Raw genomic sequence first — 17,031 nt, 5'->3', positions numbered from 1 at the left:
TATTATTATTTATTATTATTCTTACAAGAGGTCTAAACTTGGCGTGCATTGATTTACTTTGACTGGCTGGGAGTGGCTCGTGAGTTGTGATTCCACTTCATATTGGTAGTAGTAAGTACTAGCAGGAAATAATCTTATAGGACCGAAGTTTGAGGATACGAGCATATAACGTTTTTGAGGCCATGCGCTAGTCATTCCAAGAGTGGCGTTTGCATGCTTAAAATGGTCTTGCCTCGGATAAATATTCTGACCAGAAAACCTTTCCTACCCTGGTCTATGAGCTATGTAGGGCTGACCCTCTAATAGTTAAAAATGCCCGCAATGGTCTGGCTTCGGATCGATACCTGTGGGTCTAAAAAAACGACGTGTATCGTATGCATTCTCCTACATTATAAAACGCAAATTACTACAGTTGTATTATCTTCTTTTCCCACAATGATCTTATCATTGTCCGGCATTTTGCCCCCCCATGGGAGCCGAGTCCTCCGGGTTCATTTCTCTGAGACTAACATGTCGTTTTTCCTTTTTTAGGGCGTCGGGGATAGATGTTTCCGTGACCCGTCCCAAGGCCCTCACTTTGTAGAAGGAATTGATACCTTATTAAAGTCGAAACCGAATTCAAGGTATCAGTGAGAAGCAGCGGACTTCGACCATATTCAGGCAAAACATAAGCTGAACGGATATTTAAACAACAATTCAAAATCAAATCAAATCAAGTCTGTATTTGGCTCATTATAAAATAAAATACATCATAGTATTATTAGTTTTTCGTTCCTCAACACATTCTTTCAGTTGTATTTCATTGCCAAAATGGTCTAATACAACTAATGATCTTGCACTGTACGTGCGTTGGTGGTGAAAACCAGGTAATAATGAAAAGGCAATCACTCCGGATACCTATTTTGGAAGTTCTATCATGGGACAAAACGGTAATGCAGGTGACTCTAAATGAATGCCAGCGAGTATATCAGTGGGATGCTATTCCAAAATCAGAAAAAACTCCAGAATAGTAAAGTAAGCTGTGACTCGCATGCCAGCTTAAGAGTAAGGCATCGGTTTCACCTTGCAACGCAAGCACAACATTTTACCATGATACTTTTTTTGTGGCGATACATGTCTTGCGCTCAACTAAAAGCGCAGAGGACAAATCAAAACAACACATGCAGCAAAAGGACTATGGTATAGGTCACTTTTGTCGAATTCTCAAGACTGGAATGGAGCAAACATCGAATGATGGGTGATATAGGGAATATTTAAATGTGTATTGTTTGCCTCACATCAGCCTCTATTCGATTTTTGTTCCATCCAAAGCACAAGAGGACGAAACTGGCCATTGGCTACAATTTTATAGGTTATTGAAATTTGATTATCTGTGTGCAAGTCTGGGAAGCACCAGAGATTAACTTAGTAAATGGTGGTTCAAAATTGAAATGTGAACATTCCATTACAATAACACAATGACTAAGGGCGTTTCCATGGAATGAGACAGTTAACACAAATTTTGAAGTGGCGAAAATTTACCTGACACATGGACCTGTAACTTTAACTAGCTGCATGCTATTTGTTGTACAAAACAAAAATAAAGCTTAGATTAGTAAATGATACTACTAAATTTGCCAGTGGAAAGACTAAGTACAGCACAGCAGAGTTTTCTTTTTTCTAAACCTCTCGAAGAATGTCAGGATATTAAGGCGAGATTTCTTTGTAAATTCATGAAAGGTACTAAACACATTCAGTCTCCAGTTCACACCAACAATTCTAACACTAGTCTTACGTCAGATGTGAACTTTCAACTAGCCTTAAGTTGCACTACTGTGCATTTACAATATGAAAATGTGTACTTTTGGAAAAAGTCGCATTAAGGTATCTACATTTTTTGCAGGACAGCCACTTGAGTTTTCACAATCAACTCAATGTCAATTGATCATATGCTCAGATAATATTATTCTGCATTCTATTTGCTTTCAAAATTAATATTTCCCCAATCAGGAACAAATAATATTTCAAGTGTTGTTATTCACTGCTCCAAAACAGAATGGAAGTGTTCTTTGAATTTACTTTTGCTCTTTAAATAAATGTCAACAATTTTATGGTTTTAACTACACTACAACAAATTACAAAATACAGCACAAAACATTATGCTTACATGAAAACAGTTTAATTTACATCTATATTTAACTATAGGAAACAACAAAGGTAGTGCTGTTGCTTTTTTTTATGAAGCTGTGTGAACTCTAATAAGGTAGGAAACATCCCCAAAATTGCACAAAATCCCGCACTCATGAAGAGAGAGTGCCCGAATTCAGGTGAAACTTTGGAGAGCTTGCTCGCAGGCTACTCTTTTAATATCACTAATTGGCAAAACGAATGCCAATAAATATCCAAAAGAGAGGATTAACACTTTGTTCACTTAAGAAAAATACTTTGGTTTAGTTATATAAAAACAAGTTAACAACAAGTTAACAATCTAATTCTTGGGGTCAAGGACCTTCTTTCTTTTGTCGATCTGGTTCTTAACGAAATATTTTAAATCGGTCCATTTCCTGTGATCTAGGGCGCCATTTGCCTTAGAAATACATTGCTCACAGTCCAGTTTCCCTGGTACACGTCCTTTCCTGATCCAGTGACCAAGATACTTTAAGACAGCTTCTTTTTCTTCCCCTGTCCATGGTTTATGAGGAACTGACTCTGCAATATGAAAAAAAATCTTTTTTTTACCTTTCCCTGACATCTTTTTTTTTTTCCGTTGGTGGCTCAAGGCCCTTTCTATGGACAAAACGCTTGAACAAGGGAAGCGGGTCTGTTAAAGAGTTACTTCAAATGGCGTTCTTCTAATCAAATGCAAATCTTACGTCATCAGTGGAAATGAATTTACTTTCATAGTGAAGTTGAGATTTTAAAACGTTGCAAAAAGCCGTCGACGATAAATCTTGCACAGCGTTGGATCAGAGGAGATCGTGATAAGTCAAAATTGATTTTAAAATATTTTTGAAGTCAAGTAGTCTACTGCACGACTCGTAAAACAACACGAAGATGTATCTTTTAATTATATTTTGGCTGGCCAATACCAGCATTCATCAGTAAAAGATCGAGTCATGTTGATTGATGAGCTTTTCAATGGGAATGAGTAACATATCAACTGTTTGAATTGTTGTTGCTAAGAAAGTGTTCTGAGAATGCGGTCTAACTACTAGTGGACCTGAGTATAGGGCGTCCGTGTTCATTAAAACGGTCTTTCAGGCGACATTTGGTTTCCTCAATATACTGAAGATTACATAATTTACATTGAACCATGTAAATAACATTGAAAGTGTTGCAAGTAATGTGAGATTGAGTTTATGGCTTTCACCCGTAGAATGAAAGGTGTATTCATTACGGCCGTGTTCTATATAGGGGCAGGTGGTGCAGTTTTTACTTCTGCATCGAAAAGAACTGGGAGAATTACTATTACAAGGTATTTCAGTAAATTGGGCCCTAATAAGACCGTCTTCTTAAGCGCGTCAGACCGGGGAATGTCAGAGGCCTGCTGTATTTGAGTTTTGAGGAAATTTTTGTCGAAACTACGGTTAGCTAGGTAGTTTGTTAGTTCATTTGTGCGTTGTAAGTAACGCGGCGTAGTCGAAGGGCCAAGCTGTAAGGGATGGAGCGTTTGGTATCATCATGGGAGTGACAAAATGAAGTGAGAAGATGCTGATGTTTGTGGGTTTGTGGGTTTGGTGTAAAGATCTGTTTCTATGGAGCCATCCTTGATTGAAACCATGACTTTCATAACAAAAGCCTTTATAAGGGCGCTTATCACGATTTGGTGCACGTCTGCCACCACGCTAACCGGTTGGAGACCATTATCAGATGTGCTCCTTATTAAACAATCTTTAAGCTTGTAGTAATAATCTAGTATTAGTGAGGTGTGTTCAACTCCTGTTTTGTCATTGATGAGTTATTATAGTATTTTTTCAGCAATGAAGGTATCACATTAAAAGTATTTTGACCATTATTTATTAAAGACAGTTACGGAATACTGGAATCAATAGACTGTCTTGCCGGACGTACAAGCGGTAAACATTACCCTCTTTAATGCTTAGAAAACACAACAATACATGTTTTATAACGCACTCTTTGTCTGGGGTATCACTATAGTTTCTAGGTGAATAGCAAGGCAGTGAGTACACCTTATGACATTAAAACTACATGTAATGTTCTGTTATGCAAAAATTATTTTTTGGGATAATAGTACACTGTAATATAGTCTCCTTTGGTGGATACAAAGCAGTACAGAGCTGTGAGAAACAAGCAATTTACTCCTTTCGACCACTGCGTGTCGTCTTGGTGTCCACGAGTCAGAAAGTCACTACTATGCTGTTCACCAAGAGACCATGACGGTCACCCATCCCGGTATTTAAACCCCATTCAACTGAACAGGACTTAAATACAGTAGAAAAAACGGGAATCTGTGTTTTACACAATCGCATGATATCAAGGCCATTTGTGCCAGCTAGCCAGTCCACGACGGCGTACAAATGCAGAAATCCTCATACCATCACAATTATTGATACCGGAGGGACACGCAAGACTAGTACTGGCACCATTACAATGTGTTTTCCTCCGTCGAACACAACAAATAGTCAAAATGAAGGTAGAAAATATTGTGCAAAAGAAGCCAACTCAATTGGAGACAACACATAACGTCTATCCTGCACATCATTTCCTATCGACCTCATTTTTTAAGAGGGGGGAGTTCTAGTCCGACGTGTCCCCTAGCTATCAATGGAAAAGACCCGCTATATTCCTATATACGAGAGCCGAATTGCTGATAAGTATATACTTCAAAAGGGGTTCCAATGAAGAAGACAAAACTCACTCTTTGACTGCTTAACTGAACAATGAACTCCCTCCTTCGTTGATTTTTTCTGGCATTTCCTGCTTTGATTTCTGGTCTTCTCGGGTACTTTGTTATCAATATGAAAGACAAAAAGACAAAGTTTTGATCAAATACTCAACAGAAACTAAACACACTCAGGTGACACACCCTTGACACACCTCATCATGTAACGAAAGCAGTAGTTTTGCCTAAAACTTACATTTTGCAGCAGAATTGACAGAGGTTGTGTTTTCCTTTTCTGGATCGTTGGAACCTTTAAAAATGACAAAGCATGGCAAGTCTTAGCACCCATTTCAAATAGCGCTGATAAACAGTATTTATTGAAGTACTTTAAAATGACTCGCTTTCAATAACTGCGTGGCTCGCATGTTGATTCTCGGCTCATGTTGACTCGTGGCTCGCTTGCTGGCATATTATACACATTCCAAGGCGGGTGGTGAAGTAGAAGAAAAATGTTAATCTTGTATATAATATCAACAGTGATTACAAAAATAAAATTTAAATCCAAAGAAAACACAACACTGATTGCAAAGAATATGAATGAAAAGTTATTCAATAAATATAGGTATATCATTTTAAGTTTAAAGATGAAGAGTTGCATAATACATAGATTCCAAGAAGAACAAGCTGAACCCGCACATCTTTATACCTCCAGTGCAAGAAGACTAAAAAAAGCTACTCACACCAAAATTCTATATTGCAGGTCAATGCCGGAGACAAGGCATTTTTCCAGATGAACCTATTAGTATCACAACTATACTGGTGGTAACTTAAAAGATACATGTATTTTAAAATTACTTTGAAAAGGTTACATGTTCTTTTCAAATCTATGCCTAAGGGCGAAGAGAGAATGGTTACATATCATCAAGTTTGGGAAACAACAAAAAATAGGGACTGAAGGATCTTACCCTGTGCTGGCTTTCCCATGGAACTGTTAACACTTCGCTCAGCTGGATCTTTTGCTCACATTTTCCCAGATTTGGTTTCTTTGCTTCTAGCTGTACAAAATAACAATGCATTAACCTGCCTGCTCCCATAATCGACCATTTGGTAGAAAAGAACATTCCTTGCACATTGTTTCCCTCAACCATTGTTGCCACAGACACAGGATTTTGAAATTCCCTGACTTTTCCCTGACAAATGTAAAATTTCCCTGACCAACTAAATTTTAAAAGATCACAAATTAGTCCTGGTAATGGCCTCAAACCATTTATTTATGTTTTTGGAAAGTCACATGCAGAGTACAGTTTATTAACATAACATAGAAAACATCAGCTTCTCGTTCAATTCCTACCAATCCAACCAATTTCATGTCCTTAAAATGTCACAAACAATTGAAAATGTTAGAAAACAGGGAAAACAGAAGAAAACAAATTGTATGATTTCATTCAAAAACATCACTGAGTTGGCAATAAAGAAGTTAAGACTCTGAAAATTTAATTTTTCCCTGACTTCTCTCAAAGAACTAAATTTTCCCTGACTCAGAGTGAAATTCCCCGACTTTTCTTTAACCTTAAAGATTTTTTCCCCTGACCATTTCCTGACCGTAGCAACCACGTCAAATACTCAAATACTGCCTAAGCAAGATATCAAGCTAGCATGGCTATAAAATAATTGTCACGTCTTTATAATCATATACAGTGCGTTCATTTCAAATGGATCACTGGCGATGTCTGACTGCGGCGACATAAAACACTACTTTTAAATAATGTTAGCTATATTTTTGACAATGTAATTACCACTACATCGCATCGGAACAGGTAAGGGAGATACAAAATTTTAGTTCTTGAAAATGTAAAGAATTTTGTTGTTCTCCCGACCTATTAATAGGACGCATATTTTGGAGACAAAAACTCTTGCAACCCTAATTAAGTGATTGGCTTGATATGAATGTTCACTTTGGGGAAGCAGGTGTTGGTAGGGTGCAAAATTACCATCTCTGACTTCCTTACTTTTACCTCCAAACATAACCCCTATCACTATCAATAAATGTTTAAACAACATAATTGCAAAATACTTTGCTTATCATGTTTAGTCACTCTATTTCTGACAGTGCTAGTACTGGAGGAAAAGTCACCTGAGGTAGTTCCTTCAGCAGTCTCAGTTGAACTTTCAACATCATCCTCATCTTCATAATCTGTGTCATCGGATAGATCTGGTTCTGCAATGTCTGAAAGAAAAGTACAAAATCTAAATGAAGTTGGCTATGATGTAAACTAATAAGAACTAAATTTAAGCAAGTATACCAAGTTTTTGAAGGAGCTCTGCCATGACATTTTAAGTGAACAAACTGTGGCTTATTCTGTCTTGCAAACCTAATCTGTTTTGCAGCGGCAAACCGCTCCCGCTGTACGCACTAAAAGAGGTTTTGTCGTCTCAGTTTAGATAATTATTGCAATTTGAGCAGAAAGGAAATTGGGATTGACAAAGCAGAGTGTAGGACGTAATGGCTTTCCCATAGGTTCAGCCATCTCATCTTGTCAAAAATTAATTTTTCGTTGAGAACAAATCCTTTGATTCAATTCATTGTGATGCAAAGATGTTACCATTAGCAACGTTTTCTGCCACTGCTATGATTTAAGGACGTTCGCACGAAATTTTTTCAACATTGATTTTCTTCTGAAACTTTTACCACTTTAAGATGATGAGTTAGTTATGTCAGAAATGTAAAAAAAATGGGGGGTCACCGACTTCGTTTTGGAAATCGGGCTTCGTTATCGAATAAGGCCAGTGTCTGTAAACCCAAATATATTGCAATTAAATCTTTGAAGTGAAATCTTCTCTGCCAAATATTGTTTAAGTGGCCTAATTAAGTGAATTTAGTCAACTGATGAGGTTCCCTTACAGATCAAGTTCGCATTTGGCGACCACAGTTTCACGCGCCTTGCAGCCGCAAGATGGCAGGATTTGATGTCCCGTGAGCAGAAACCTTGAAATTTTTTGAACTTCCCACATTGATTTTTTGTTCATTTTTGGACAACGTGGAGATAATTGTAAATAAAATCCGTTTCTGGAAAGAAAAATAGGGGTCACCGAACGTCCAAGACCGTTAAATCCAGGCAAAGCTATAGCAATGGCCTTTTGCCCTATCAGTTTTCATTTTATTACTTAGCTCGCGCGCTCGTGTATGACGTGGCGTGTGCATTTGCGTACGCAGTAAGGATGCGCAGAAACAATTGGCGCGAACGTCCTTAAACAGGCCTTGAGAGCACCTGGCAGTTTTACAATAACTTTGTAGCATTGTATTTTTCTTACCATTTAGATTTATCTCTTGTAATGTTTTCCCCGCAAACTTTCTCGTTTCCCCTTGATCAACAGTGAGAAGTAGTTTGCTCACTTTGGCGATTTCTATTGTTGATTCGTGGAGCCGGTAAAAATCCCTATGAACACGAATGTCATGACCCAAATGCCTTGCAAGCCAGTCCACTTCTTTCTCTTCCATGGAGAGTACTTGGGAAATAGTAGCTATATACTTTCTCAGTTTTGTACTTGTTATATTGGCAGGGTTTAACAGAGGTGGTTGACATTGCATTGAAATATTTCTAAGGCAATCCCAGGCTCTCATGCACTGTAATGACTGCCTGTTTGGTCTGGCAAATACAAACGGATTCTTCTCAGGAATGGCCACAGCCTCTCTTGTCTTGATAAGAAGATCAATGCTCCTGGTCATCTCAGCGGTCAAAATAACTGGCACTTTTTTTCCCCTCTTGCCAATTATTTCAACCATGTCCAGCCTGTTCAAAAACAATTCACATTCTCCGTGACAGTAGGAAAGAAATTTACGGACATATTTAAATTATATTTAACCGTGTATATTCATTGACTGCATTTAATGGGGACTTTTGGGTTTTTTACTGTTTAACCCATTCACACCATAAATGCCCTCGGACCCCTTCCCCCCAATTGACGAAAAGACTCCCTTAACCCATTGACCCCTGAGAGTGACACTTATTTTTTGTAACAAAAGAAACAAGCTTTGGTCATTATTTGAAAGTAAAATGACGAAGAAAACATTGACCAGATGCAAAAATGCCCGCAAACAAATTATTCCTTTGCCTTGTGTTAATAAGCCCTAACTAGCCTCGTTTTACAGCCCAAATTCTTTCAATTTTACAGTGTTACTGGGGCTAGTTATGCCAATTAACACAAAGACAAAAGAATAATTTGTTGGCGGCCATTTTTGCATTCGGGCAATACAGTAGTTTAACGAAACTCCAGCTTAAAATGAATGCAACTTCAAGAATTCACTGAATTCGTTTGGGTCTTGAATCGTAACTTTTTAAGTTCCATTCATTTTAAGCCGGAGTAGCGTTAAACTATGTGGCTCAATTGTGAACTGTAATCTATCCAAGAAGGCAACACTAATTTGCAGCAAAACTTAACTACCGGTACATTGACTAAGACATGCTTCACACGTTACTTGCTTCACATGCTTCACATGTTACTGTACACGTAACAGTACTTGAAAAAGGAAGCATTGTAGGGGCGCATTAATAAACAATATGAATCAATGGAATCCTGACCTACATGTAACCTCTCGTACCTCTTCGACAATTCCTTTTCAAATTCACTTAGTGTTGACATAATTTCTGGATTGTTGACCTGGTTCCAGTCTGGTCGATTGAGGTAGCTTTTTAAGAGCATCCTAGAAGCTTCTCCTCCCCTCCTCTTGTTAAACATCACTAGTCTGGCTAGAGTAGCTTGAGCTAATTTACTCCAGGATTCCAACTGAGGTTGCCCTTCTTGAAGGACTTGCGCTGTCGACTGCATTATTGAAAGGACACTTTTCCTCAGTTTTTCAAGGTCTTCTGCAAGTGGCAGCAATTCCACCCTGTTAAACTTCTGTGTGCCAAGAGCGCGGAGGGAATGGTGTGAAACACGATGGCTCCACTCTGCTTCTATTAGTTTTTCAAAATTGTCGACATCTTCCAGTAGTGAGTCATCCTTCCTTCGCAATGCATGGCCCCGAAGGACGTTTACACACTTTTTAAGGGAATGGCCGATTTTCAAGGCCAATGATGGTGTAGCTACTTGATGCACACCGTCGTCAAATTGGAACTTTGAAAGGGCTTTCACAGCGCTCACCACAACATCAAATTCTTGAGGCTTGATAAAATCTGAAAGGTTGGCGTCAGCATTGAAACTTGTTTTGCGAAGTTGAAGCAAGAGTCTAGCAAGTTCTCTCATCTTTTGAGATACGAAGTTGTTTTGCTTTTCTCCATGTTTTTCAATGAGCAACACCCCAATTTCCTTGATGAGCCAATCATTTCTAGCAATGAGGGAGATTTGATCGCTTTTCATAGTCGCAAACAATTGACAAAGAATACTGTCACTATAAATGGCTGGAAATAACTGCAATCTTGCTTTTTCCTGAACTTTACGGTGCTTTGGAAATTCATCTCCTTCTGGTTTGAACTTGCACAATTTAACATGTTTCCACAATTCTTGACGCCTTATGAATCCAAGGCAATAATTGCAAGGAAGAAAATCTGAAGGACTACATTCTTTTCCAGAGGTGGGACGTCTAAAGACAATCAGCTCTCCTTTTCCCGTCTCCAAAACATTTAAATTGTGGTGATAGTTCCCTAATAACCGTAGTTTCTCAAGGTGTTTTTTCCTGGTTGGTGACCGCTTATTGAAGGAAAGGGCAATAGCAACATCTCTTTCAGTCTTGTGTTTGAGCTCATAATGCCTTGCAATTTTAGACACCAAAACGCCACAATAAAAGCATGCTTGCCTTTTGTCATACACTCTTGTGTTGGACTCATTTTTTTTGGCACATGGTACGGACACTAGTAAATTAAAAATGATGGATTCGCGGTTAACTGCGAGCACTATTCAAGGGGGGTGGCACTTAACTACAGAAGGCCAATGGTTGCAAAAAAAAGAAAGGTTGCATGTATGGTTCTATAAACTAACTTTTTCAATGGAAATCTGACATCACTTCAGTCAGAAGGCGTATGCGCAACTAGTCTTAGTTCTTTGCCGTGCGTTTCAGTGAAAAACAGATAAAAGCTCCCAGGAAATAAAATCATTTTTCGTAAACTGTAGCATGGAGTTTCTATTTGGACAAAAAATGGAACTGATATTTCGAAAAGTGTATCATAGGAGGACCTTATGACATCACAATTTTTTAAAGAAATCATTTCCTTTAAAATCCATGCTACACTTTTTGTGTTAGAATGTTCTCATGCTGTTGTGTTTAAAAGATGTGAAAAACATAGTTAACTTGCTAAGTGTTTAGGCATTTTCTGTTTTGGTCACGTGATTTACATTAATTGTAGCAAATATGGTTGTGAGTCGAACCATACAAAGGAATGTTAAATAGAACACACTTGGCAAAAAAAGGTTACTGTAGAGTTAAAGGGTTTGAGAAATGACTACTTGAAGGGGTCCATAGCAACCAACGGTTTGGTAGTTAAGAGCCACCCCCTTAATAGCGCTGAAATCCGTATGCCATCACAATATCACAAGACCGACATGATCAGGATACATTCTCTGTTGAATGCAACAAATAGTCAAACTGAACGTACACATGATAATACCGTGGAACCCCGCTCTACGGACACCCATATATAGCAGAGTTTCGTTTGTCCCCACGAAAAGATCACATATTTTCTCCAAATTTTACCCGCTTAATATGGACACCAGTTAATACGGACAACGGACAATTTCCTTTGTCCCGAGTCACAAACTCTCATATGTGGTCAACCCCGCTTTACGGACACTGGTTATGTGCGCACTGTCTATTTTCATTGTCACAATTATGTGCTAATCGTAGACATTGTACCTTATCAAATAATGACAGATTTCTGCGAGTTTAGTATTATTTTCTTACTAACAAAACAGACGCAAACTATAGCGTGACATGTTTAATTTTGATCAGTTTGTCTTTCTCCCGGTGTTTGGCCCTTGAACTTTAGTCCTTTAATAAATTTTTCTGCCTCCTCTTACAGTTTCACTTTCTTGGCATTTCACTGTAGTCATTGCTTGTGGCCTTTTTCATCTCTGACAGCCTTGTCGTGTAAGCAACTTACGTTTCCTAGCCGAAATGTCTGCTGTAGTCTTTTAGATAGTTAAAACAAGTGTTCGAGACATTTTTCTGAAAGCCAGCCTAATACGGAAACGGACAAGATGGCATGTCCCCTGGGTGTCCGTATTAACTGGGTTCCACTGTATTGTGTAACACAAGCCGATCAATAGGAGACAGAATGTAACATCTATCCTGCACGTCATTTCCTACCAACCTCATTTTTTAAGAGGGGAGAGTTCTAGTCCGACATGTCCCCTAGCTATCAATGGAAAAGACTTGTTATATTCCTATATACGAGAGCCAAATTGCTGATAAGCAGTTCAAAAAGAGTTCCAATTAAGAAAACAAAACTCACTCTTTGACTGGTTAACTGAACAATGAACTCCCTCCTTTGTTGATTTTTTCTGACATTTCCTGGTTTGTTTTCTGGTCTTCTCGGGTACTTTGTTGTCAATATGAAAGACACAAAGGCGAAGTTTTGATAAAAAAAACTCAGCAGACACAAAACACACTCAGGTGACTCATGCTTTAAACACCTCAAGATAAAACGAAAGCAGTAGTCTTCACTCGCTCAGTGCCCGAAAAAAAATAAATCCAGGTTGTCCCTGTTTCAAAACCCAGGCAACCCAAAACCGTAAATTTGTTTGCGCTGACAAATCCTTGGTCGCCCGTTAGGAAACCCCTTAAGATTAAATTCACGCCTTTTTTAGACGCAGGTTGTTTACCATTTGCCAAAAATTCCCGGACAATCCGATAGGAATAAAATGGAACATAAACTAGCTTTTATATTATTACATCGTCTTAAAGTGAGAAATTTTGACTTTGCAAAAGAAAAGGTAACCCTTAGCAACAAAATACATCGTGAAAGAAAATTAATTTAGTAAAAATACATGTGGCATTCTGGCCCAGAGCACTCGCGGGATCTGACAGTCAACTTGCCCGCTACCTGCACTGTTTAGGGATTCCATCCCAATTCCCCCTAACACAGGAATCAAAAACGTGAAAAGACTAGAAAGTACCCGCTAAATATAGCGCAAGGTGAAGTCATTTTCAATATGGGTGCCAAAAAAATCACTGCTAAAATGGTGAATTTAGCTAAGTTAAAATCATCCTTTGTACCTGCTGAGTGTGACATACTGTCTTCATCGGAGGACGAGCCCGAAAACAAGCGTTTTCTTCTTTTCATATTCTGCTTGTAACCTGAAGTACAAAAAAGTTACGATAAAAGTTCTTCTGGTAAAAATAACTACATGCAGATACTCAATACAGTATGTTATTCAGGCAGAGACTGAGTATTCAGAACTCGTTTTGATAAAAATTAAGAAACTAAATTCCTGTGGAATGCAATTAAGGAATGACATGAAAGTACTATAAATGTTTATCTAAGTCATTGTGTTTCATCTCCTTAAATCCTCTTCTATGTTGCACCTCTGTTCTTGTCACCAACAGGGTTTCCTTATGGCTTGAAGAGGGATGGGGGGGGGGGGGGGAGGGAGGTGGGGCGAGGAAGACGGTTATCCACCCAGAGCAATTTTATTGGCTTACGAGTGCCATTCGGTTTTGACTTTACTTTCCCGTACAAAACTTAAATGAGGTAAGCTCGAAAGCACGGTGAACGAGTTTCCCAAGTCAATGGGTTAACCCATCCACAACTCAAACACCCTAGGTGCCCCCCCACTCCCCACTGACGAGTAAAATCGTCTGAAGTTACCCCCTCCCCCACTCAATTGACAAGTAAAATCGTCTGGCGTTAGACAAGACAGAGTAAATCTGGACATAATTTGACTGAGTTTAACCCATTCACACCTCAAACTCCCTAGCACGCCCCACATTTACGAGTAAAATCGTCTGGCGTTAGAGTAAAACCTGGACATAGTTTGTATAAGTTTAACCCATTCACACCTCCAATGCACTAAGACGCCCCTCACACGGTATCGGAGTGCATTCATCTGTGACTTACAAAGTGCGGTTGTTTTCGCATTAAAGGGAAGGGGCAGGAACGTCTGCAGCAGACTCGGTTGTTCCGAGTTTGGGGCCTCAAAACTAAACTTTAATATTGAAATAATTCAATCTATTAGCTTTAATATGATATACAGTTTGACTCTACAAAAAATAGCAGCGCAACAATTTCCTTTTTCCTCGGACACCTCATTTTCCTTTACCAAGACCTATACGAACAACATGCAGAAATTTTTGTCGCAGTCTTCTTTGTGACTACTGCTGGATTTCATGCATTTAACGCTTAACTTACTTTTAGAACATTGAATGTCATCATTTTCATCTTCAATGACATTTTCCTCATCCGATTTAGGATCTGCAACGGCGAGGCAAACACTTAATTCTTTTGCAATAACAAATTGTTATGTTTTGTATAAACAAAATGTGCCAGTACATGCTGCCTTTCTTAAAAATAAATAAATAAATAAATTATTATTATCTACTATTTAAGTATGAAATGTACAGAGAAATGATCTGTTCCAGTGCAGGCAACAAATCAAGTCAAACAAAAATGTTAGTTCTTAAAAAATTTAAAGATTTTAATTTGCTGTTGTCTTTACCTTCTAAAAGACTGCATAATTTAGTGACTTGATGGGAATGCTCACTTTTGGGAAGCAGGTAAAGGTGGAGTGCAACGTGACAATCTCTGTCTTCTTGCCTTTACCTCCAAACATAATTCCTTCACTTTCAGTAAATGCTCAATCAGTCAACATAATTGTTTAATACCTTGCTTATCACTTTAGTCACTCTATTTCTAATGGTGCTGGTATATCACGTGCATAACTGGAGGAAATGTCACCTGAGGTAGTTCCTTCTAAATCAGTAATCTCATTTGAACTTTTGTCACAATCCTCATATTCACAATCTGTGTCATCGGATAGGTCTGGTTCTGCGATATCTGAACAATAAGTTAGTCAGAAATATTAATATATTCATGACAACTAATGCTAAATTAGAATTCAGATTTAAGCAGGTGAAAGTTGTAAGTCAGATAGGAATGTAACCACCTATGACCTCCTCAGTTATCTATATGCCTTGTAACATAATTCCTTCTTTATCAGTAAACTCGTTCATCATAATTGTATGATACATGTACTGTCTTTGCTTGTGAGCAAGGAAAAAAGTCACCTGAGGTGGTTCCTTCAGCAATTTCAGTTGAACTGTCATCACTGTCATCATTCTTAAATTGTGTATTATCAGATAGATCTGGTTCTGCATTGCCTAAAGGGAAAGTACAAATCTAAATGGAAATGGATATCTTATAAACTGGAGCAACAAAATTTCAGCTAGATTTTACCAGATTTTGAAATGAGCTCTGTCAAGGCGCTGTCAATGTCCAAGCTGTCATCAGTGACATCATCCACACTTGATGTTGCAGCACAATCAAATTTTTCAGAGTGAGCCTTGCTTCTTGAATTTGCCACAAATTCCTAAATAATAAGGCACTGTATTGACATGGAAATTTCATAAAACTTCTTCAGATGTTAATAGTGAAGTATATTTTTGGGAACATGCTGCAGTATGCGTGAAGTAATTGAGGTCAACATAATCAGGGTGCATAAATTTCAAAATATTAGCATGATGTGACCTCAGTCAATGGGCAGACATGAGTGACACGTAATGATCAGGGTTCTACATGTATCTACATGTAGGAAGATTCTACTCCTCAAATACAGTACAATGTACCTTCCCCAAAATGCCCAGCTTCCCCCCAAAAAATATTTTTAGTCATTACAGTATACAATGTATAAGTACAAGAAGGTCAGTGCACATGAAGTATTAAATTATTCCCTGGGGACTATATGACAAGGAACATGGAGTACTACAAACTCCTGGCCTTACAGCAGGCTCAGTTTTCGTACTGTACATTCTGTTTATGAGTTGTTAGCAAATATCAGCCCTAATTGTAACATTGTTAGAACATGATCACGACTAAAAAATAAATAAAATACCATTGTAGCAAATTTCTCAAAATTGTGTCTAAAAATGCACCAGATTGCATCTCAGCGCATGTTCATTTCAAAAAAAATTTCCAGGGGCATGCCCCCGGACCCATGAACGCAAAACGTAAGTTACATAACAATTGAAACTATTTACCACAAAATAATAAATAAAATAAGAACTGGACAAGTCACGATTCATTTTCCAATTTAAAAGGAGGCATTCATTTTCCATTTTATAATTTAAAAGGAGGCAGTGTGGCCCAGTGGTTAGGACGCTTGCCTTGAGATCCGGAGTTCCCGGGTTCAAGTCTCGTTCTGACCACTCGTTGAATTTGATCCTGGTAGTCCCTGGTGGCTATTTACAAGTGCAGCTGGGAAGTTGAAGCTGGTTAGCCTCCCGCCAGTTGGGATTCTTAACAGTTGTTGTTATTCTGTTCCGTCGTTTCGTTGTGTTTCATTCGCCCTGAAAAGCCCCTTTGGGGAGCGGTCAATTAAGCATGTATTGTATTGTATTGTAACAGAAACCCATAAGGGTTGAAACGTGTAACGCGCGTTCACAGCTTCCGAATATTCAGTGCTTTCTGATTGGTTGAATGTTTCAGTGCTAAGTACCATATTTGGAAACCCCTCGCTGTTGTTGCTCCAAAAATGGTACTTAGCAAATTGAATATTCGGAAGCTTGTTTCCCAGCACACAAGGGGCCGTTACACGTTTCAACCCTTATGGGTTTCTGATTGTAGTTAATGCGATTTTTGAGCGGAATTCGCGCCTTTTGTTGAAGCCATGCAGATTAAGTGTGAATAATTGTGTCATCCAATAGGCTTCTCTGGTAAGTAGTAATTACTGGTCTAAGTGTAATGGAGTTTGGAAGGATATAATTTGTTCGATGATGACAAAACTCATTTGAGAAATGTTGTGTTAGGAACTCTTAAAATTCACTGCCAATTCACATGTTCTTCTATTGTTGAGCATAATTATTTCAGGCCTTCTGATATTGAGTGATGGTGCGATTTCGCACAATCCACCTCAAATCGCATCCGATCGCACAATTCACAAAAAATCCCATAATTCACAAAAGAACGCACAAAATTCATAAAGTAAAACATAAACCTGCATAAATACGATTTACCTTGTTACCTTCAATTTCGTAAATATTCGAAGTTCAAGGCATTATTTTG

The 17,031-nt window shown here is 38.4% G+C and overlaps 1 protein-coding gene across 3 annotated transcripts in view; it reads right to left on the bottom strand.

The window, feature by feature from the left end:
* Nucleotides 1-570: 570 nt before the first annotated feature.
* The window catches only part of LOC138024241 (uncharacterized), a 38,133-nt gene continuing 21,672 nt past the window's right edge, over nucleotides 571-17,031 (bottom strand). The window contains exons 13-25 of one of the 3 annotated variants that reach the window (XM_068871391.1): nucleotides 15,208-15,340; nucleotides 15,039-15,131; nucleotides 14,710-14,808; nucleotides 14,164-14,226; nucleotides 13,032-13,112; nucleotides 12,268-12,354; nucleotides 9,423-10,671; nucleotides 8,135-8,613; nucleotides 6,957-7,049; nucleotides 5,788-5,877; nucleotides 5,079-5,132; nucleotides 4,859-4,945; nucleotides 571-2,688 (exon numbers count right to left, since the gene is read on the bottom strand). In XM_068871391.1, the coding sequence (XP_068727492.1) occupies nucleotides 5,843-5,877; nucleotides 6,957-7,049; nucleotides 8,135-8,613; nucleotides 9,423-10,671; nucleotides 12,268-12,354; nucleotides 13,032-13,112; nucleotides 14,164-14,226; nucleotides 14,710-14,808; nucleotides 15,039-15,131; nucleotides 15,208-15,340 (2,412 nt within the window). In that variant the 3' untranslated portion in view covers nucleotides 571-2,688; nucleotides 4,859-4,945; nucleotides 5,079-5,132; nucleotides 5,788-5,842. Of the gene's footprint in view, nucleotides 2,689-4,858; nucleotides 4,946-5,078; nucleotides 5,133-5,787; nucleotides 5,878-6,736; nucleotides 7,050-8,134; nucleotides 8,614-9,422; nucleotides 10,672-12,267; nucleotides 12,355-13,031; nucleotides 13,113-14,163; nucleotides 14,227-14,709; nucleotides 14,809-15,038; nucleotides 15,132-15,207; nucleotides 15,341-17,031 lie in introns of those variants that run through there. The other 2 variants (XM_068871383.1, XM_068871401.1) reach the window with 2 other exon arrangements.

This window comes from Montipora capricornis, chromosome 2 (genome assembly GCF_036669925.1).
Source record: "Montipora capricornis isolate CH-2021 chromosome 2, ASM3666992v2, whole genome shotgun sequence".
NCBI classification, from domain to species: Eukaryota; Metazoa; Cnidaria; class Anthozoa; order Scleractinia; family Acroporidae; genus Montipora; species Montipora capricornis.
This window is presented reverse-complemented; position numbering and strand designations above follow the sequence as displayed.